This window comes from Cololabis saira, chromosome 11 (genome assembly GCF_033807715.1).
Source record: "Cololabis saira isolate AMF1-May2022 chromosome 11, fColSai1.1, whole genome shotgun sequence".
Taxonomy (NCBI): Eukaryota; Metazoa; Chordata; class Actinopteri; order Beloniformes; family Belonidae; genus Cololabis; species Cololabis saira.
Window position 1 is genome coordinate 18,705,781 of NC_084597.1, and position 23,445 is coordinate 18,729,225.

Consider the following 23,445-nt stretch of genomic DNA (forward strand, 5'->3'; position numbering starts at 1 on the left):
GAGAGCCTGGAAACAGAGAAAGGACAAATTATATGAAAATTGAGAAAGGATCTGATCTGTAATGTATAAGTGGATATTATAATTTTGGGTTTGTGTTTTGTTTGTACGCAGTTGATGTTTGTTTGCTGGCGTAGGGTATCTGTGTCTTGTAGGCCTTATAGGCTGGGAACCTTAGAGGTGTATGACACATAAATAAACAATTCATTCATTCATTCATTCATTCATTCATTCATTCATTCATTCATTCATTCATTCATTCATTCATTCATTCATTGTAGTCCGAATTTCCTGATGAGTAATAACATTCACCTCTGTTCTTACACTGCAAAACAGCCCGTCTAGAAATATGCTTAACAGTCATAAATGTAGTCTTATATTAAGGACAAATTTCTGCCGATGAAGGTTAGGGTTTTTTCCAAACTATTCTGGGGTCAAATGTAAGACTTTCTGTCATTTAAGATTTAAAACTTGCATTGACTTAAATGTGAAATGACATTTAACTCGGATCGTGTTGTGGATCGGGGGAGGAGGACCCAACTTCAGGAGTTGAGACGGCAGGAGTTCAAAGCACGGCATCTTATTAGAACTATTAGAACTATTAGATCTCAGAAAAAAAACAAAAAAAAACCTAAAGTGCCAGTCAAACAGGTACAAACTGGACACGCTGATTATTGCCTGCCCCTTGTTCTGGATTCCAGCCTGGTCTTCACCCCTGTTGTGGCAAATAAAGTGAACCAGACATGCTACCGCTGTGTGCTCTGTGTGTTGCATTTGGGTTCTCTGCCGGGCCGTTACATCCAGCAGCTTTTTCAATGCCTATCTGAAGAACCTGTAGAAGTTCCTGAAAACCGTTGTGGAGTGCTTTCCTTATGCTTTTTTTGGAAAAACATATTACCCGTATATCTGGATTGCTATTTGTTTTCCTGCCCTGTAGCACTTTTCCTTTGTGGTTTTAAATACATTTATTTCCTCTTTACACCTGCCTTTCTTCTCCTTCTACTGCGTTCAGGTCACACTCTAAACTTCCCTGTGAGATATTATCCAGATAGAGGACGTTTCGGTGTCTTTTTCTCCCTCACTTGCCAGTCCTTTCTATTACCCCTGGTGCTGTAATCCTTTTATTACACTCTCTAAAAGCTTCTCTGTTTCTCATAGCCATGCAGGTGATCTAAAGATATGGGCTAGACTTAATCTCTGCAGTATTGTGCTTCACTGCAGTTTAGCCATGGTAGACTGGCTCACGTACCTCCCCAGAGGAAGGGAGGGAGTAGGAGGAGAAGGAAAGGACTGCTTTCATGCAGTTCTCATCAATGCTCTCCCCTTCCTCTTCTCCTCCAACACACATGGCTTCGGTTCATCTGTGGGTGTTTTTCAACATCACTGTGAACATTGTGAAATTGTCGCTTGTTCGGATGAAGCTGCGCTGCAGGTATTACAGAGGGTGAAGACCTCAGAGTGACTCATCTGAATCAATGGTATTGATATTTTAATGATAAATAGCTTTGTTTATTGCAGTTTCTTTACATATATGATCACTAACACTGCTGTCAGGCGAAGTTAATCAACACAATGCAGTGATAAATGGCCTGCGCTGCAGCTCGAGGGTAGCTAATTAAAAATCCAGGGACAATAACATTTGCCACCATCTCTCCCTCACAACAAAGCCTCACAACCTAAAATCATAATCACATTCAGGATTCAGGCAGAAAGGTCACAGATTTGGAAGCACAAACAGCTCTCAACATTCATGTTAGGGACACAAGGGCACAAACCTCCTCAAGGAAAAGTAAAAACATCTCAACCTAATCCGTTGACATTGTGTGATGAGCAACTTCAAGTTGATGAACACCTGACCACTGATGTCTTCCAAAGTCATCCTAGAGAGGTCGTCTTTACAGTAAGTTATAGGCCTGCAGCGGGTCTCATCACAGTTTTCCTTATTCAAATCATTTCCTTTGGGAGGCCTGCTACAGAGGTGTCCCAAAGACCTGATCTGCACCTCAAACCAGCTTACTTCCTATCTCTGACCACATGCAATAAGAAGACACATCTCTAGTTTGTTTCTGACTCCAGACATCTTTCAAAGGAAGGTTGTTTGTCTTGGTCATGTGATCCATCCATCCATCCATCCATCCATCCATCCATCCATCCATCCATCCATCCATCCATCCATCCATCCATCCATCCATCCATCCATCCATCCAGCAGGCATCCTTACCAGATGTCCAAACCACCTCAAATGGCTCATCTTGATGTGGATGACTGAACTTGTCTGTAAGGGAGAGTCCAACCACCACCATTTACAACCAATACATTTAGGGCCTGATTTACTAAAAGTTTGCGTGTGTAAAAACGTGTGCAAACTTGACAGCACCCGCAAACCAAAGTGCCAGCTGATCTACTAACAGCGTGCAAAGAGGACTGCGCCTCTCAAATGAGCAAAATAGCACACGCAATTCAGTTAGTACTTTTGCCCTGATGAATAATCAATATGGGGCGTACCCGGCAGAAATCGCTAAATACTGGGAGGGGAAGATGCAAATTGGTCCATTTACGACGCGCAATGAGATTTACCAAGCCTGAAGGGATTGTGATTGCGTCTGTATTTAATACGTTCGAAAGGAAGGTGCTAATCTCCACATGCAAAAGGAGAAATATTTTATTTGAATGTTAAATCGAGTATTATTCAGCAAAAGGTTGCCACAGGAGGCACATTCATTTTTTTATTTGTGATAATAAATAAATCACGTGTTTTCATGGAGAAAAAAGTGTTTCTTATTGTGCGCCTGTTCTGCAGTTGTCATACCCCGGTGTTGTGCCGTATTCAGCACCCCTGCCGTGAAAAGCACCCCCTCGTCTGACAAAAATTATATTCTCCTTCCGTGTCACGTTCTGTTTAGCGTCCAGTTTTGTGTTAATGATTCATGTTTAAATGCGCTCATGGATTCCACAATAGTCATACTTTCCCACAATCACAGTCACAGATAACAATAATCGGGTAAATGGTTATTGATGTCATTAATTAATAGCCTGCTTACTGTGTTGTCTTTCATAATATTTGTAAATACATATAATATAAACTCCTGAGTATGTGTTTGTGTGAGTGTGTATATATAAATATATTTAAAATATTTAAAATATATTTATATATATAAGTGTCAGTGTGTTGTTTTTTTTCTTGGTCTACTTATCATTGAATATACGAGGGGGTGCTTTTCACGGCAGGGGTGCTGAATACGGCACAACAATTTGCCTCTTCCACTAATATCTCTAACTCCAACTCGTCAAATTTCATTTTGCGCTTGCGCCTATATCCTGCTTTCCATCCAGACTCTCCATGGCGCAAAGTTTGCGCCGCAAACCGTAAGACGCGCAACACCTCATTTAAATACTGAGGTTTGCACCTGTTATCAATTGCGCACGCAATCTTAGTTGATCACCCGCAAAACACACAACAACAGCACGCGCAAACTTTTTCAGTGCACACGCAATTTAGTACTCTTTATTTAGGATCTTAGTAAATCGGGCCCTTAGAGTGCGCACAACTGCAGATTCCACACTGATCCACATGTCCATCTACAACTGTATTCTGCTCCACACTTGTGATCGCAAAATCTTCCAGAAACTCATCCACTTGAGGTACCGCCCTCATGTGCCATGACAGGAACACATATTGGCCACAATTGCACCTTATTTCTCATAAAACTTGGGCATGTGTAGTAGATTACTCCTTTTGTGGACTCCACCACTGAGAAATCAGCAGGGGTTGACGTAACTAATGTTTGAGACGTCCTCCTCTGTGCCCAGTTACCCCCTACTGCAGCCCTCAGTCGGGCCTCGTCCTCTGGGACTCCCTTCATCTGTAAAACTCCCGAAGTGCTTACTTAAAGTCCTGAACGTTCCCGCTGAGCAAACAATCACTCAGTTGCACAGCGATGACGGCTGTCTGTCTGCCTGCTCTCCTCTCATCCATGCTTGGACTCCGCATCGCTGAGAGAAGACAAAGCAGAGCAGAAACCGTTGTGTCAAGAGAGAATTACACTGACACATAACAGCTAATTACTGTGGAAAAAAGTGGCGTACAGAGAGACTGCTGAACTTAAGTGCTGGCTGGAATAATCCCTGTGGGAGCAGACAAAGCAGCACAGTGTACTGTTAAAAGTAACAGGCGCCGTCTGCTCTCGCTTAAGAAAAAGATTAACAGCATCATTACTCTTTACCTCCATACTGATGCAACTTGTGAAGCATCTACTTGCATGTGCGGACACTAATGCCTTCTTTGATCTTTTCATTTTCTGTCTCCGAGTCCAATCAATGCTTTAGTTGATCCCACGGCTGCTCTTTGAAACCTGTTACATTCAAACCAGATTTGGCCAAGTCTGGCATCCTCTTCAAAACACAGACAATGGCCGGGTTTCCCAGATCCAACCTCTCTTAAGGATTTTAGAGAGGTTCAAAGAAGGTTTGAACTAAGAGAGAACCCTAAGATACGGGTGTTTCCCAGATGACTTCTTAACACCGTCCTTTAGTTTCGCTCTTTCAGACGCTCTTTGGAGCAGCTGTCCGGTTCTGAAACCAAATGAATCGATGCCAGGCAAATCGATCACCGATCACTATCAGCGCATTTTCACACGCAGCACTGCTGCCTAACGCACTAATTCACTATTGCCTGTGCGTTATAATAAAAAATTAAGATGATAAATATAATTCAATGACCCTTTTTCATCCAAACGGTGCGTTACTCCGTTATTTCTGGCTACAGTGAGGCTTTTTTTCCCCACACACGGAGACCGGGAGTAAACGGGGTGGGCGTGTGTGTGCGTTCAAAAACATGAGCCAAGAGAAGGCGAGTTTCGCAAATCGCAACGTGGAATTACAGCAAACCCTGGTTTTTCGCAGGGGTTATGTTCCAAAAAGAACCCGTGATAAGTGAAATTCTTTTTACAATTATAGAGGGCTTCAGATTGCAGAGATCATCCCCACCTCGCACGTATTCCTCCTCTTCTGAATGCATCCCACCTGCCGACTCGCGCTGTATACAGCGCGAGTCGGCAGGTGGGTTTTTTCAAGAGAAGAAAATAGTTATGGGTCGTTGTCTTCGCTCTTTTCTCTTCTGGGCAAAAAGATTCTTTAATATAAACCGACACCATTGATTATATTTGAGACTGTAATGAACGATTCATCAAAGGATCCCGTTCTTTCAGCTGCTGCTTCCCTGTCATCACACATGTAGGTGATCGGGCTCGGGCTCGGGCTCGGCGCAGGTGTCACGGCTGCCTGACAGCCCGGTCCGACAGCACGTCCAGGGGATTGAAGTGCTGACGCACGAATGCGTTCATAAAAACAGTTCTGCTTCGCGCACGGCGACGCGGTTGATTTGCAGCGAGAACATGCTGTATAGCAGCCAAATTATCAAATACATGATATTCATGATGATCGTTTTATTTGTGCGTAAAGCATAAAGCATATACAGGAACACACTTGTTATTCCTTATTTTTCTTTTTTCCCCCCTTTGCTGTCACCAATAAATGCTAAACAATATAAATCTAAAGTATAAAATAGATCAAAATTTGTGCGGGGTGCATTGTTTTAATATCTCATTGCTTGGTGTGATATTGATTTGCCTGACGCGCCTGGATCTGTGAGTCTTTGTTCACTAAGATGGTTGTAAAGACTGGGTCAGCAGCATCTTTCATTTCCTTCTTAATGAAAGAGATACTTAAGCTAAGAGCGACTCTGGGAAACGCGATTTTCTTTCACAGGCTCCTTAAGAAGGTTTGAAAGAAGTCTTTCGCTCTTAAGAACTACTTAACTGATCTGGGAAACCCGGCCAATGTTTTCATAAATTTCACTGTCCCACCTTCATGGATCAAGGAAGGTTCAGCATTTTTCTTTAAATTTGGATGGTGGAAAGATATCTGTAATCATTTTGGTGTTTGTCCTGTGAAGTAAAGCAGCAGCCAGTTCTCCTCACCAACAGATGATGCAATTCCTTTTATATTACAAGAGACCACTGAAGTCTCAAATGTTGTAGACAGCAAAACAGATTTCCACCCAGAATAGCGGGCTACTGACTTTTTCACCATCATACTAGTTTATTTTGTCATGAAAGAGTGCTGCTTGAGGTGTAGCTTGTACTAGTTGACACGCATGAGCGAAAAGGAACTTTTCTGTATTGCCGAAATTAAAATGAATATACCGTGAGCAGACCACACAACCGTGCACACTCATCAAATTAGTGTTCTAGCCGTGAAGAGACGACTGGTTCATTTCCGACCCAGGATAACTGGTGGTATTTCAGGCGTTATTGGCGTGATTCTCATGGACAGCACTGGGAGGTTGTCGTCTGTGATTTTGCAATGCCAATTGGTTCACTCAACACATGCATTTCCCTTCTTTTTTCCCTCTCTTTGTTAATGGTAACTCCTGCAGTATCTCTGTGTTGGTCTGGTTCCCCAAGTTTAAAAGGAAATTCTTGAGTTAAAATGACAGCAGATATATTATTGGAGGGTAAGAAGTGTTCACTACCTTCTCTGATTTCTCTGAACCCTCCGGGGCCCGGGCAAACATTAATTTGCATTTTGCTGTGAATACATAATCAATTCTAACTCAAAACTGCTCAAAAATCCTTAGCATCTAATCATAGAACTGGGGTATTTTTAACTCTGGGATGTTCCTGTAAATACTTAAAAGTATTTTCCCTATGCTCCAATGCTTTTTACCTGACCCATGCTTACTTTCATAAAAGCCCCTAGGGTCCGACCTGACTTTGAACCCATCAGCATATCACAAATCCAATCTCAGATGCCTTATCAACACCACCCTCTCCATTTATTACACGCAGGAACCCGCGTTAGAGGAGCCGTAAAACAAACGGGGAAACGCTTGCAGATAGCGTTTCCCTCGGTACGAGCATTCAGACGGGGCAGACATAAATCAGACGGCGTTACTTTTCTGTGCAGAATGCAGCAGTTTATGATGTTCAGAATGATATTTGTAAGTCGGCCGTGGCGTAGCCTCCTCCTCACATGCTCCCGCCTGAGAGCCTCCTCTGCAGCTGCAGTTGAGTACATAGATCCAGCGGCTGTCACCAGTAATGAATCACTCGCTCTCGGCACCAAGTCTGCACGCCGTGATAAGACTCTCTACCTCCACCGTATCTGCCCCATCACCACAAACACAGTGATCAGGGTGGGGCGGGGGATTCCTATCCTCCTCCAGCCTTCTTTGTGGTGCTGCATCATCAAACCACGGCATCTCCATCTCTGCACACATTAGCATTTTTATTAGCACATACAGAGTAACGTGAACTATGTACTGGCTTGACAACATCCCCCCTGTCTGTGACCACACTTTCTGTTGGGGAATAGACGGAGAAATGACCCCCACTTCCTACGAATTACCAGCTGCAGAGACGGATACCAGCCCTAAAAAACACAAACTGCGGGGTCGGCTGCTGCTGCTTTCACTTCAAGAAAGACGTTTCTCCAGAAACAGTCAAACTGGAGTCCTATTCTATATAAAGGAGGAAATTATGCTTTCTGAGGGCGTAGTCTTTTTCCCGTGTCAATCCTGGTCAGGGTACCACCCCAGTGGACTGTTTAAAGGCCGGTTGCAAGAATAGACCGTAAAAAAATAGTGTTTTTTCTGTCTCTCTGCATGGCGCCATGTCTGTGATAGCAAGCCTGGAAGACGTCTGTAACACACCCACCATAGCTCAGCTACTGCAAGTTAGCTATATTAGCTAAACCTTAGTTTGACTCTATGATGCTTACTAATGTTACCTTACATTCATTCTTATAAAAACTATCCTTCCATCATAATTTCAGATGTCATTACCAAAACATCTTGAACAAGTGCTGCCAGAGCTGAATGAGGACCAGTGAGGCTGCACTAGTCCTTGTTTGGCCCCATTAGCACTTGTCTAGATGTTGTTGGCTAGTAGTCCAGTAAATCAACTTGAAAAGGTCCTGTAATGATCTGAGGCAAAGGCTGCTTGACAGGAGGATCCATCTGATGGAAAAGAAAGGCACTGATTAGCTGGAGGCAGCCAAGCAATCCAGGTCTTTGATAGGCCTGGCTAGCAGCCTTCATCTGGAGGACCAAGATAGCTGCTTCAGGCTGCACCTCTGACCCGGTCAGAACTAACCAAATCTGGTCACACTAGCCAATGAAATCTTACAATGCCACATTTTCAAAGTAAGTTCATGTTGGATGGGCTATGAGCAGCTGGTGTAACATAATCCATCTTATGGTGCTATTTGATAGTAAAATGTTTGTTATCTGAAACTGATGGACTGTTGAGTTTATCCAGAGACCCTGAGTGTCATTACAGGCCTGCACTGGAATACTAAATCCTCAGCACAGTCAAAACAAAGTCAAGATGATCTGAAGTGTTGTGGACTGGACTTGCAGTCCTGCCTGTTGTACTACTCTGAGCCAAGTGTAACTAATCGATCCCACTTGTGCTATTTTTATAGACTTACACTTTATGCAGCCTCTCAGCGGTCCATTGATAGCTGCTACCAATTTGTGCTCGGCTCTCTGATTCTGCTGATGCACTCGGAAAGCAGCACTTAACGCTTGAGATGATGTTTAGCAGGCTGCTGCACTGCAATGGCACCTACAGTATACCTGCAATGTCACAGAACTAACACCCAGCAGTGAAACACTCTTTAAACGCTTCGTTTTCATTTTGCACAACGTTCCTGCCCTCAGTCACAGCTTCAGTAGATTTACTACCCAGCTGCTGATAAAAGGAGAGCATGTATCTCAGAAGCAGACACCATCGTAGGAAATTTAAAAATATCCAAATAAAGTAAAAAGAAAACATTTGGGCTTTGTTACAAATGATTTTCAAGGTAGCTCATAGTTTGCCACCAAGTTCACCATAACATCGTAAAAAATACATTGTTTTTATTCTATTATATGGCCTCTAAATTACTTCAGAGTACGGTACCTGCAAAATCTTGGACTGCCAGCTTGGGTTAACCTTGTGAGGTGGATGGATGGATGGATGGATGGATGGATGGATGGATGGATGGATGGATGGATGGATGGATGGATGGATGGATGGATGGATGGATGGATGGATGGATGGATGGATGGATGGATGGATGGATGGATGGATGGATGATGGATGGATGGATGGATGGGGCTATATAGCCAGATTTGATTTCCTGTCAAGAATGAGCAAATTTCAATGATGGTCAGAGTCATAATCTGGCAGGGACAAGAGGCAGCAGTCAATAACAGTGGCACTTGAGCTCCTGATTAATCAACTGACTCCACATCATTTATCTGATTGGTAGAATCCTTGTTGTGAAAGAGGATGATGGACATGCGAATCATCAATCACTAGACAAGTATTCTTTTTAAAGTACTTTTCCTGATGGTCATTTCCTGTTCTGTAGACCCATACACCCAGATGTGGACAGATTGAATTGAATTGAATGAATGGTTTATTTCGGACAGAATACATTGAAACATTTACATGTTCGTTTCACAAATAAAATAAAAGGTACCGTAAATAGAAATGTCCGAAAAAGGAGTAGGCTGAAGCCAAGGGCTTATTATAGCCTATCCTGTGCAGTGTATATCATTCGGTGGATGATAATACACAAATAAGAAAAGAAATATATAAAAAGAAAACAAAGAGAAACTGTCATTGCATTATATTATATCAAAATAGTAAAACCAATAATGCAAAAGGGGGTATATAGTGGTGCTATTTTCATGTTAATCTATAATAGGCTATACCAACATAATTAACACATTTCTTTATAACTGTTTATCATTTTATATTTAAATTTTTTTTTGAAAACATAAATTGAGGTACACATTCTTAAATCCTTATCACAGCAATTCCACAATTTCACACCTTTCACGGAAACACAGATTTTCAACATCTCTATTTTGAAACACAGATCCAAGGGGTTCACAACATACAGCATGTTCGCTCCATAAATAGATCATCAATACGAGGCAGGTTTCCCTTGGCGGAGGTCTGTGGTGGTTCCATGAGTCCTTAACATTGGTGCCTCTCCATTATAAAGAATGGACCTGCAATGAAGATTTTCTGTAACTTTTACAGGGTGCAGGCAACTCCCTACTTGGGTTAGGTTTTTCTGAACGCAATCTAAAGGATGTGCTAACATCTCATTACCTTTCATGTTTGTAAGATAAAGAAAACATTAGTGTAGTTGCTGAATTGGTCCTCAGAATTGTGCTCTAGTAATAAAATTCCGTATTGTGTGTGTTGCAAGGATGCAAAGATGAGCATAAGTGAAAACTGTCTTCTCATCTTTCCCAAGTCTGCAACGTGTTTTATTCACTCAGCATTTTCACTTATAAAGCGTTTGACTCCAGATGGCTGTTAAAATTTTCTCTTCGTGTCCTTCCTCTCTTCCTCTCTCCAGGCAGCATTGTGTATCTGGGGATGATGTTCGGAGCATTTTTTTGGGGCGGCCTGTCGGACAAGGCAGGCCGTAAGCAGTGCCTCCTAATATCCTTGTCCATGAACGGCTTCTTTGCCTTCCTCTCCTCCTTTGTTCAAGGCTACAGTACGTTCCTCTTCTGCCGCATGTTGTCTGGCTTTGGGTGAGTCTGCTTAACATCTTCCCCTCATTATTTTGCTACTCTTCATCCCTGGTTCCTCAGTGTAAATGAGCCTGTGAAGCCCCCGTCTGAGAGCTTTCCACTCCTCAGGTCAATCTGTCCTACTGGCCGGTCAGTTCCTCTGTGTGTCTCCCCTCCTCTAAAGTCAAAGCCCATGACAAGATGTTATTTTAAACTGCCTGGCATCAGCCCATCCTCATCCCCTGAGTAGGGTGTGTATGGGGGAGGAACAAAGCAAAACAGAAACGTTTGCAGAAATGAGCCAAGCACAATAAATGAACATCTGCATGCTTTAACGCTAGTGTTGTCTGCTTGGTTATCCAAATCTTTGACAAATGACATGCCCTCTCGTCTAATTTCAGCAGACAACATGTTCACACAGCACACGAACCTCTAGTTACAGTATTAATGATTTAAGGTGATACTTCTAAACTTGAAACTCAGGCAGGGGCTTTGTTCACATTAGGGCTTTCATTTGTATGGAGCCAAATCAAGGCCAAAAGTTTTGCTAATTTGAAAATAAAATTTGAACCTGAAAATTCTTTTTTACAGTTTCAATTTTATTTTTTTCAGTATCAGATCTTTTTTTCAGTTTCAAATCTTTTTATTTCAGTTTCAAATCTTTTTTTCAGTTTCAAATCTTTTTTTTTCAGTTTCACGTCTTTTTTTTCAGTTTCACTTCTTTTTTTTCAGTTTCAAATTTTTTTTTCAGGTTCAGACTTTTGGCCCCGATCTGGCGTGGGGGGCGTGGCATCAACTGAGAGGGGCATACTTGGTAGTATGTGAAAGTGGGAAATGTCAAACTTTAAAGTGTGGCTGTTCAACTGTACAGTCTGGCATAGTTTATTGCTTTTATACTGCGATTGGTGCCAAGTACGGTCTAAAACAGCCTTTCAAACAGAAATGTGTCACTAATATCAGTTTTTTCCACTGCCAATCACGTGAATATGGTGTATATACAGTGTTGAATCATACTTCTACTGATAACTTCTGCAACCTACATTTCCTGAAGGCAACATGACTGAGTAACGTCCCCCGCCTTCTCTGTTCTGCTGTCACTCATGATGCCACGCCCCTCTCAGTTGATGCCACGCCCCCCACGCCAGATCGGGGCCAAAAGTCTGAACCTGAAAAAAAAATTTGAAACTGAAAAGAAAAGATTTGAAACTGAAAAAAAGATTTGAAACTGAAATAAAAAGATTTGAAACTGAAAAAAAGATCTGATACTGAAAAAAATAAAATTGAAACTGTAAAAAAGAATTTTCAGGTTCAAATTTTATTTTCAAATTAGCAAAACTTTTGGCCTTGATTTGGCTCCATACATTTGGGGTTAAAAAATCACTTCTACTGGAGTAAATCAGGCTGCTGTACTGAATAATCAACAATCATGGTACAGAGGAAAAGCAGGCCTGCCACACATTTAAAATACTGTGGATGAGTTAAGTGATCAACAAATCTGTCCAGATCATGTCAACAGTCAAGTCAAGATTTGTAGTTGTGACTCATCTGAGATGTAAATGGGCTGAAAACTAGAGCCCCATGTGGGGTGTCCATGGTCCTGTGTTGGGCCCAATGTGAATTGGTTATGCTCAAGTACATAGTTGATGAAAGGGTCAAATGGGAGCCTTATCTAGGGCTACTTTGGGCCAACAACATAACCTAATCCAAGTAGGCAATTCACACAAAGGCTGAAGGAAGTGGGAGGTGACTGAAACCTTCATTTGATGAGTTTGAAGAGTTTCTCATGTATTTATTTTCGTTCTTACCCGAAGATAGTTTATAGGGGAATTTTTAATAATAATAATAATAATAATTTTAATATAATATAATAATAATAATATCATGAAATTATTTTAGGAATCTGGAAGATTTTTGGGGCTCAGACGACACTGCATCAAGAACAGCAGCAACAGCAGATATATCCTCATGGATAAGGGATAACCATGGAGTAACCTTTTGTCAAGTACTGAAATATAGATATAGATTAACAAATGTCACTTCTGTTGACTTTGACTTTGACGAGGCAATGTCAACATCCCGGGGCTCAGAGGAGTCTGAGTCTCACAGTGGAGATGTGCACTGTTGTGAGACAAATCAGTATTTATGATATTTTTTCAGACAAAATAGGCGCCATGCGCTTCAGACCAGAGATGAAAAGGAGGGTCCAGAGGGTTATCAACAATGGGTCCAACAGCAAGGCTCTGTGATGGTCTGAGTATCAGTCCCCCTTTCATTGCTCATTTCCACTTCTGTGCTAGCAGCAGAAAAGTACACCGACAGTTTGGAGGAACATATGCTTGCATACATCACAAAAGCTGGCACAGAAGCACTGGAGAACAACTACGCTGCACTAGCCCCTCTGAATCGCAACCATTTTATTTTCTCTGCTAGAGATACGCACCACGTCTATTTTGGCGCTTGACCGCAGTTAAGCTGCATTGGCACAGCAAACAAGATATGGTATATTTTCAAAATAAAACCCCACAAGTAGGCTTCAACTCATAGATGACATTCCGTTAACCTGTGGAGGGTTTTTGATTTTAACCACATACTGTATATGGGGAAGGGCATTATATTAAGCAGCACTCATCCTTTACATATGCATGATTTCAGAAAGTACATGACACACTGAGAAATACTTCTTTAAAAACCAGCTAACTGCTAGATTGGGCATCTCGGCCATTCCGCATTCTCTATTCCAAGCTTACCTTACTGATTTCCTTTAGTGTCATGGCAAGGAAAAACCTCTTCATCCCATCACCACTCGAAAGGGTTGTCCCAAGGCCTGTTGCATGGGTCCCTTCTTATTGCTATATACACCACCTCCTTGGACTAGTTTCTCCACTCACATGGCTTCCCTTATACACTGCCCCGCAGTTACTACACAACTTTACCTGTCGTTCCCGCCAAGAGACCCCACAATCTCTATAAAAATCTCAGCTGGCCACTCCGATCTATCTGCATGGATGAATGATCATCACCTTTAACTCAGCCTGACTGAAGTAAAACTGAAACTGAAGTGCTGGTTATGCCTGCCTGTCATTCAATCAGCCACAATATCAAGATAAAAATTGCCTCCACTACTGTCACTCCTGCAAAGTTGACAAAAGACCAGGGTGTCACGATTGCTAACCGGTTTTCCTTCTCTGACCATCTTTCCTCTGTCTCCCGGTGGTGCCGTTTTGCGGTTTACAGGAAAAATCAGGCAAAATTTGCCACTCAACTCCTGGTGCATCCCATCATGGACACATTTGATCATCATGCCTGATTATTGCATCCCCTTCTACAAAGCCTACCAGCATGTGCAGTCAAACTTCAACAAAAGGTCCAGAACCCTGCAATGCAACTGGTATTTAATCAACCCAAAAGGGGTCATGTCACACTTCTTCTCATTGCGCTGCACTGGTTCCCAGCGGTTGCTGGCTCAAACACAAGTCACTGACCCTCACCCTCAAGGTGACTCAACCTGCTTATCTGATCTCAGTTGTAAAGGCTTACCCCTTCCTGTGTTTTGCACTCATAAGAAGAACATTGACAGGCCTAGCCCCCTCTTAACTCAAAGCGATCTCAGTCGAGACTGTTCTCCTATAGTACGTGGTTCTCAATGGTCGAACAAGCTACCAGTGGCTATAAGAGCAGAGCCACCCAGAGCCTCTGAACCCCTCCTGGTGGGGTCAGAGGTCATCCAGAGGATGGACTGTGATGTCTCTGCTCCTGGTGAGACTCGGGCCTGTTGGACATTAATGCATTTTTGTAGGAAGGAATTGAAAGGAATTGGACGGAATAAAAACTTTTGCCAGAAAAACCTTTGAAATGTCATGAGAAGTAATGGCATCGTGCTATGTGGTTAAAGCTTTAGTCAAAGTCAAGTCAAAGTCAAAATAGCTTTATTGTCGTTTCTTCACATGTCAGACATACAAGGAATCGAGAGGACGTTTTACTATTCCAAGCAGTTTTTTATGAATGTGTTGCAGGCATGATAGACAAAACATATAAAGATATTAACAAGTCAAATGACACTGGTGAGAAATAACATGAAATATTATACTGTCTGCAAGTGAGTAAAAATGTAAGAATCTTTTCCGGTTAGTGGTTGTATTTGTGTGCCCAGTGAGAACCAGGTAATCCATCACAACGCAAGGTTTCAGCCTGCTTTTACTTGCATAGTTTTGTATTTAGCAACAGTTCTTGGTTGAGTCCAAAAAGCAGTTTGTAATAATTAATAATAGCCTCCATTTTATCACTGTTGTGAAGAGAAATGAGCACTTCTGTGCAGCCCAAAGGGGTTTACTGGAGATACAGACCAGATCAGACACATGCTACCGTGCTTTGCAAAATCCTCATTTGTGCTGTTTGTCACCATCCATTTATTCTGCAGTTCATCTACTGATGTGCGTTTGGAAGTTTATCCTCAGTCCTTATCACGGAATATCAAATTCTGGAACTTGTGCTTACGTACCATTTGGACTTCTTCCTCCATCCACACGTCATAAGTCAGATAACACTGTCTAGATAACGCCGACCTATGACGCACGTATTTGTGATGCGCTGTTACTCTTCCAAATCACTTAACCTGACCAAACTTATTTTAGCGCTTATATATTTGGGATAATGCGGCATGCCCGTAGAAAAATGTCTGGACAAACAGATCGGTGCCGTTTGGATCGGATGTGGCGGCATCTGTGACCGAGTAATGATCTAAACGAATGCCGAGACTTCCAACGCGGGAGAAATATGATCTGGCTTTGGATGTTGTCCCAAGTTTGTCCAGTTAGCTCTTGTTTCATTAAGCTCTTCCTTACCTCATTAACTCTCTTTCCAGAAGCTGTCAGGGCAAACGTGGAGGCTTAGATTTAAAGTACCATCTGGTTAAAATCACAAGTTGCTATGATGATTTGAATTGACTTAACATTTGTAAAAAACTATAATCCTAGTAAGTATCCGCAGATATCTTTGACTGTATGATATTGACAACAAGATGATTGCAACTGTGCAGGCTGCTGTCCACATGTGCTTATCCTTTGATTTGCAGATACACATCGGTTGTTTCAGTAATGCAGCTGAGATGCAGCAACTTGATGTGTATGGGCTCAAATTAAAGCCATAAATATTTTGTATCTGTAAATAAACTTTGTACTTGTAGAAATATTTTGTGCGTGTGCAAAAAATATCCAATCAGCACATTGCATCGCCTACTGACGTCGCCACCATATTGGATGTGGCAAGACTGCGCTGTAAACTAATACAAGTAAATGGACTTATTTTCATAAAGCGCCTTTCTACAAAGAAATTTACATTTTATGCCTCATTTATTCTTTCACACACGCACTAATATACTTGGGAAACAGTTAGGCACCAAATATAATATATGTAATTTTCTCAGACGGCAAAAATAAGAACTTTATTGATCCCACATAGGAGTAATTCATGTTATATCAGCTATAGAGAACAAGGTAGTGCCGAAAAACAATATATATCCCCCCCTCACAAAAATAGAGACATATTTTTTCATCGACATAACAAATTCAAAAAAATTCAAATAACAAAATAACATGTTGTAGACAGAGAACTGAGGCACTCGTGAAGGTAAGATTAATTAAAATGCCTTTATTGGTGCATGGCTAATCTATTAAAAGCGTGTCTACGCGTTTCAGCCAAACTGGCCTTCGTCAGGACAGAAGTGAAATGTTTGTCAGACAGCTCAATTCACAGTTAAATAGATAATTGCAGACAGCTGCTCCGTGTGAGCGGGTAGGAGGTCACATGACCTGAACAGCAAGACCTGCCAATGACAAGCAGAGGGTGAGAGACTCTGTACAGAAAGAAAAAAATAAAATCACAGTCAATAAATCAGCATTGCACATTTAAACATTACCTAGTCAATTCAACAAATCCAAAATGCATACAATATAAGTATTGAGCCTAACAAGAGACTAAGGAACCGTCATCAGAGTCAATCTTAAAGGACAACAAAACACACCAATAGTCACAGAATACAAAATACACTCACAGAAAAGGAGAAAAGTCGAGTTCTCCATTCAACCTTGGATAATAAGTGGCCTTTAATGTATATATCCAGAATGACTCTCTTTGCAGGAGTCTTTTGAGTCTATCTCCTCCCCTGATAGAGTCTTCAATATGTTCTATGCCGGATATCTTTAAAGAGTCACAACTACCGTGACTTACATCTTTGTAATGGACAGCCATGGGGTACTGTGGATTACCAGCTCTAATGGCATGCTTATGTTCTGCCAATCTTGCCTTCAATTTACGCTTTGTTCTCCCAATGTAGAAGCGTACACAAGGACACTCAAGTCTGTAAACAACATAAGAGGTATTGCAATGAATAAATGTATTTATGTCAAATGAATGACCAGATGTCACATCAATAAAATAATTGGCATTTATCATATTGCTACAATGTCCACACCTGTGATTACCTTTTAAGGTTGAAAGCCAGGTTTTCTGTGATACAGCAGGGAGATGACTCTTAACAAGTTTGTCTTTCAGAGTAAATAAAATAACATATTTGAACCATTTTTCAGACAATAAAATAACAATAACAATAAAATGTAATTTAATGTATAAAAATGTAAAATATGCTTTGTTGATGAGAAAATATGTTTCTCTATTTTTCTTCTTCTTTTTCTTTTCTTATTTTTGTGAGGGGGGATATATATTGTTTTTCGGCACGCTTTGAAACCCGTGCCAAAGATCGCTGATTGGCTCTTATTATTGGCACGTCAAAACAGTGCCATAATTCGCCATAATTCGTAGTTGTAAAAAAAGTTTGTAGCTTTTGTAAAAAAAGTTTGTAGCTTTGTATATCCAATGTTTCTCACAGACGAATTAATTCCACAGCTACAAAAATGTTTTACAGATGCACAAAATATTTCTACAAGTACAAATATTTTTTGCACACGCACAAAATATGTCTACAAGTACAAATGTTTTGCAAGTACAAATAATTTTTGCACACGCACAAAATATTTCTACAAGTACAAATATTTTTTGCAAGTACAAATATTTTTTGTACACGCACAAAATATTTCTACAAGTACAAATATTTTTTGCACACGCACAAAATATTTCTACAAGTACAAATATTTTTTGCAAGTACAAATATTTTTTGCACACGCACAAAATATTTCTACAAGTACAAAGTTTATTTACAGATACACAATATTTATGGCTTTAATTTGAGCCCATATTTGTGCATCAGATTTTAAATAAAGCTAATGTCAGCAGCAACTCACATTAAAAAGGGAGAAAAAAACATGTTTTATCTTACTCATCTGCCACTTATCTTTATTATAGCTAAGAAAACAAAATATTATTGACGGGGCAAGAAGTTTCTAGACCATGGAAGAGTTTTTATGATTTCAAATAAAACAGTCACAATATGATCAAAGTGTAAACTTTGATATTTAATTTAAGAGGTTTAACAAAAATGTGCCATTTACTGAAGAGGCATAACTGTAAATAGAACCATCATTTTTAATACTTGGATGAAAATGTTTCACAGTCAGTGACTAAAGTCTGGAGCTCCACCTAATCCTGAGATTTCTCCTTGGAGCTGCTTCACCAGACCTTCACTGCAGCCACCTTCAGTAACGGATCTGTACGCTCCATGACGTCGAGATCAGGCCACTGTAGAATATTCAGTGTCTTTCCCTTCAAAGAAGTCTTGAGCTGCTTCTGACAGCAGTCGCACCACCATTCTATCGGCGGCCAAACACGCCCACACCATAACACTTCCTCCACCATGGTTGACACATCTGTTGGCTTTGGATCGTGAGCGGTTCCTTTTGTCCTCAAGACTTTTCTTGTAACAACATTCTGATAAACTTTTATTTTTGTTTCATCTGTCCAAAGACTGTCTTTTTTAGATGTGTTCTGGTGGAGTCTCACCTGTCGCTCAAGTCCTTGAATGTTCTCGTCCATGTCCAGTGGTTTTCACCTCATCGTAAACTCTGTATCAACGTTCATTAATGTGCTCGTTGATTGATCATGTTGATGATAACCTTCAGACTTTCTAGACCCCTTCAAGACCCCTCAGGTCATCTGGATCCGTTTTTTTATCAGTTGCCAGTCAGAACCAGACATGGAGAAGCTGCATTCAGCTTCTTTGCTCCACATGTCTGGAACAAACTCCCAGAAAGCTTCAGATCAGCTGAAACACGTTTATTTAAATCCAGGTTGAAGACTCACCTGTTTTCGGCTGTAATTGAATAAAGCTCCAAATTTGCGCTGGTGTGTTTAAGCTTAGTTTCAAAATTGGATCAAATTTTAACTTAAAATATTTAATTGTTTTTATAGATTGTTCCTCTTTCTTCCTTTTGTTTTGTTTACATTGTAAATCATGCTTTTTATTTTTACTATGTGATGTTTTAATGTTTTTGTAAAGCACTTTGAATCACCTTGTTGTTGAATTGTGATATACAAATAAACGTGCCTTGCCTTCTTGTAAACCTTAACTCTCATTGCTTCATTGCTATCTGAAATATATTAATTTAAAACCGTAAATCCCTGAGGAAAACAATACCCTGTCTTCTAGCAGTTTAGTTTCTGCTGACATTGTTGTCACAGTTTAATTACGTGACCTTTATATCAGTATTATAGATGCCGCAGCTTCCCTAAAGATTTTCTGTAATCACAACCGTTTCATGATAAATGGTTTAATTGCATTAATATGAAACAAATGGACGCTGGCTTCCAAAGCATGCATTGCTAATGACACAAAACCATATTTTCAGGATCGGTGGAGCGGTGCCGATAGTGTTCTCGTACTTTGCGGAGGTGTTGGCGCGGGAGAAACGAGGAGAGCATCTGAGCTGGCTGTGCATGTTCTGGATGATTGGAGGAATTTATGCTTCAGCCATGGCCTGGGCTATCATCCCACACTATGGTAAGTTACATTCCTGGCTTTAAGTATGGAGATAGATTCTATAAAAATCTGGTCTTGGCTGTGCTTACGTCTGCTCCGAGCTGGTTTTATATTGGGCCTCCCATCCATCTGTTAACTTTGGCTTATCTGTTCGGGTAGTAGGGACAGCAAAAGCAAAAGGTCCCAGACCTCCCTCTCCCTGGCCACCTCCTCCTCCTCCTCCTCCTCCTCCTCCTCCTCCTCCTCCTCCTCCTCCTCCTCCTCCTCCTCCTCCTCCTCCTCCAAGGAATACTGAGACATTCCCAGACCAGCACAGAAACACAATCTCCCTAGTGCATCCTGGGTTTGCCTAAGGTTTCCTCCTAGCTGAGCATGCCTGAAACACCTCAAATGTAAGGGCTCCAGGAGGCTTCCTAACCAGATGCCCAAACCACTTCAACTGGCTCCCCTCGATGTGCATCATCAGCGAGCGAGCGTCCTGCCACCCTGTGCAGTAAACTCATCTTAGCTGCTTGTTTTTGTTGTATTTGCTGTCTCTTTACTCATAGCTGATGATGGGGAGAGCGGGATCATCGATCGACCGATAAACAGAAAGTCTTGCCTTTTGACTCAACTTTGTCTTCACCATCAAAGACCGGTACAGAGTGCAGCATCTCTATTACTGCAGATGCTGGACTGATATGCTCTGTTCTTGCCTCAACCACGAACAAGATCCCAAAATATTCAAACCTGTCCCCCTCCTCACTCCCAACCTGAAGAAGGCCCGCCTTTTCTGGCTGAGAGCCATAGATGTATACAGGGTGCGATTTGTGAAAAAACCAGAGGGTGGGATAATTTTGAGAAAAATTTTTATTCAGAACAATTACCACACAACAGCGGTCCAACAGTATAGGCTAAAAACGTGTTTCTTGTGTAAACCTTACACTTAAGCTACATAATGTACTGTAGGCGGTAGGCCTATTTTGAACATGAACTGAACCACTGCATTTGCAGAAATATTTTCTCCTAATATTGTTTTTAAATGTGCCAAATAAAGATAAATAAACAAAGTAAATATGTTTTTAATTCTTTCTCGATATCAGTTTAACAGAAAACATGTGCTGTAAATTTTTTTTTTTTTTTTTTGTATTTGTTTTTGGCTTTCCGGTTGGTAGATCAATAGCAGCGTGGTGTCCCTGCTTCAACCACATCTCCGCAAATCTGCGGGCCGGGAAGGAGGCAACATCTGGTCCATTTACAGAGATGAATAGTAGATTGTTGAGTGTGGACACATTCATTCTGTTTCTGCCTTCTGTAAGAACTGGTTCATGGCTCTGAAACCTCTCTCACACTCGGCTGTGGACACTGGGAGTGTGGAGACAGCGGTGAGAACTTTGCGCATGCTCTCTCCTATGACACTGTGACACTTGGAACTCCTTCAGGAGTCTGGGACTGTTTGCGGCCTCAACAGCAAGAGTTGTTTTCATGGCGAGAAGTTTTTCATCGCCGTAGACAGAGGATGCGCTCGTCTTCATCAGATGGCCAGTTTGATGGATTTAGTAATGTCAGATCTTGTTTCATCTTCTGTCGCATTTTTTCTCAGGATTTTTGGTTGTGATCCCCATCATCCCCATCATCCCCATCATCCCCACCAGCAAATCGCACCCTGGATGTATACTATGTCCATATCAAAGATGAAGAAACTGTGGTCACAGTCTCACTGTTTTGCTTTAAACCCGAGAAGTTGTTTGCAATTTAAAAATATACCACTAGATGGCGCTTTTTTTGACTTGCTTGACCTTTACCATTTGTATTGCGTCCATATTTGTCAGCTGTGCCTTCTTGCTGGGAAATCTTACAAATATTTCTGTTTTAAAGAAAGGTAGTTATCCTGTTTTTATAAAGAAAAAAAGTGGAAAATGCAAATGGGCAAGTTGTGTGTAAGTTTGAACAAAAATAATGCACAAAAACATCAGTCTTCACTGTGAAAAGCATTAATTTCTGTAAACTGTATAAACGATGCCTCCTGATACAGTGTCTCACAGGCCGCTGTGTCTCACCTGCAGCCATCCATACCGGAGATTAAACTACTCCAGTACCTCAACACCGCAGAGCTCTCTTTTTTTCTACCTCAATTTAACAATAGATCACTGGAGTACCTGTGTAGAAAGCCTGCTGTAGCTGCTGTAGTCTGTGGATATTTACAGAGACTAAAATGAAGCCCATCACAATAATCAAGAGATAAGGAGACTTCCGGTAAGATGGCGCCCTGAGAAGACCGCAAGTCCACTGCTCCGAGATACTTTTATTTTTTTTGCCTCTTAATACTTTTTTCCACCGATAAAGTCACTGCTGCTGCCCGCTCAAGGTACCACTTGTGGGGTGGACCCTCAACAACGAGGATGCCGCCGAAACAAAACCCCCGTAAGACCGAGTCAGCCGCGGGCCCGGACCCCATTGTTAGCACCGCTAGCACTGCTAGCACCGAGGCAATGCTGAAACCCTCCGATATTAAATCCCTCCTGGATTAGATACACTCCGAAATCTGTGCGTCGCGGAGCGAGATATTGTCCGAGCTTAAAACGCTTCAGTCAACATTGCAAGCACACGAGGTGAAGTTGCAGGAGGTCGGTGATTCACTTACCGATGTGGACGCACGTGTCGGTGCTCTGGAGGCCCTGTGCTCTGATCTGGTGCAGGACAACGCCATGATGAAGCTGAAGCTGGAGGATCTTGAAAACCGCTCCAGACGGAATAACATCAGGGTGATAGGAATCCCCGAGTGAGAAGAAGGACCCCGGCCCGCTGCGTTTATGGAGACATTCCTGCTCGATGTTTTCGGGAGGGAGAGCTTCGCCACCCCCCCGGTCGTAGACAGGGCGCACCGCTCGCTAGCTCCGCCGCCGAAGCAGAACCAACCTCCGCGGCCCTTCATCGCTCGGATTCACCACTTCCAGACGAAGGAACGTATTCTACGCTTGTCGAGGGAGAAGGGCCAACTGTTCTTCAGAGGAGCAAGAGTCCATTTCTATCCTGATTTCACCGCAGAATTGGCCAAGAAGCGGGCCGCTTTCATCCCGGTCAAAGGCAGGCTGCATGAGGCTGGTATGGAGTATGCTTTGCTACACCCAGCTCGGCTCCGCGTCGTTCATGGTGGGAAGAAACATTTCTTTGATTCACCTCAGGAGGTCACCACCTTCCTGCAACAAAAGACCCCGCAGCCTCCTATTACATTCGAGCTATTAGCTTCTGGTAGCCGCTCCTCATTTGAACCATTCAACCCCCTTCAACCCCCGGTGTTTCTGTTTCCGGTCGCGCGCCGGAGCGCGCGTAATCGATTTATTTAAATTTTTTTTATTTAAATTTTTTATTTTTTTTTATTCTTCTTAAACGGTTTCATTGCTGTTATTTCTTTATTTCTTTCTTTCTCTATTTCTTTATTTATTTACTTATTTATTTATTTATTTATTTATTTTTTGGTATTTGATTTAAGAATCATTGATCAATGATCAGACCCCCCCCCCCCCCCCCCCTTCCCCCTTTTTTTTTTTTTTTTTTTTTTTTTGCTGCATCAGCTAAATGTTTTCACCAGCTTCAAAGGGTTGTATTCGTTGTATGCTACCACCTATCTTATAAGGAGACTTTTGAGTTTATTTATATTTGATTTTCAGATCTTAATACTCCTTTTTGCTAATGCTTACGGTCACTTCATGTCCGAATGGTCTTTTGGTACCTTTTCCTTACTTTTGGTCCTAACAAGTCATCAGAAGCTTAGATTTTTTTAAACCATCCGCTCTGCAACATATCCTAGTTGGCTTTGTAATGACTTGTCGTAAATCACGTGTCTGCAAGAGAGAGCAGCTTACTTCTGAGAGCACATTCTTTTGAATTCCAGTCAATATTCAGATCACCAAGGAAGTATATTTCATTATTAGAGTCACATACCTTGTCTAACATTTCA

At 41.6% G+C, this 23,445-nt stretch overlaps 1 protein-coding gene across 1 annotated transcript in view; it reads left to right on the forward strand.

The window, feature by feature from the left end:
• Window positions 1–23,445, forward strand: part of LOC133454604 (synaptic vesicle glycoprotein 2C-like) — an 85,469-nt gene that overhangs the window by 22,674 nt on the left and 39,350 nt on the right. The window contains exons 3-4 of the mRNA XM_061733325.1: window positions 10,420–10,600; window positions 19,375–19,526. Of these exons, the coding sequence (XP_061589309.1) occupies window positions 10,420–10,600; window positions 19,375–19,526 (333 nt within the window). The remainder of the gene's footprint in view (window positions 1–10,419; window positions 10,601–19,374; window positions 19,527–23,445) is intronic.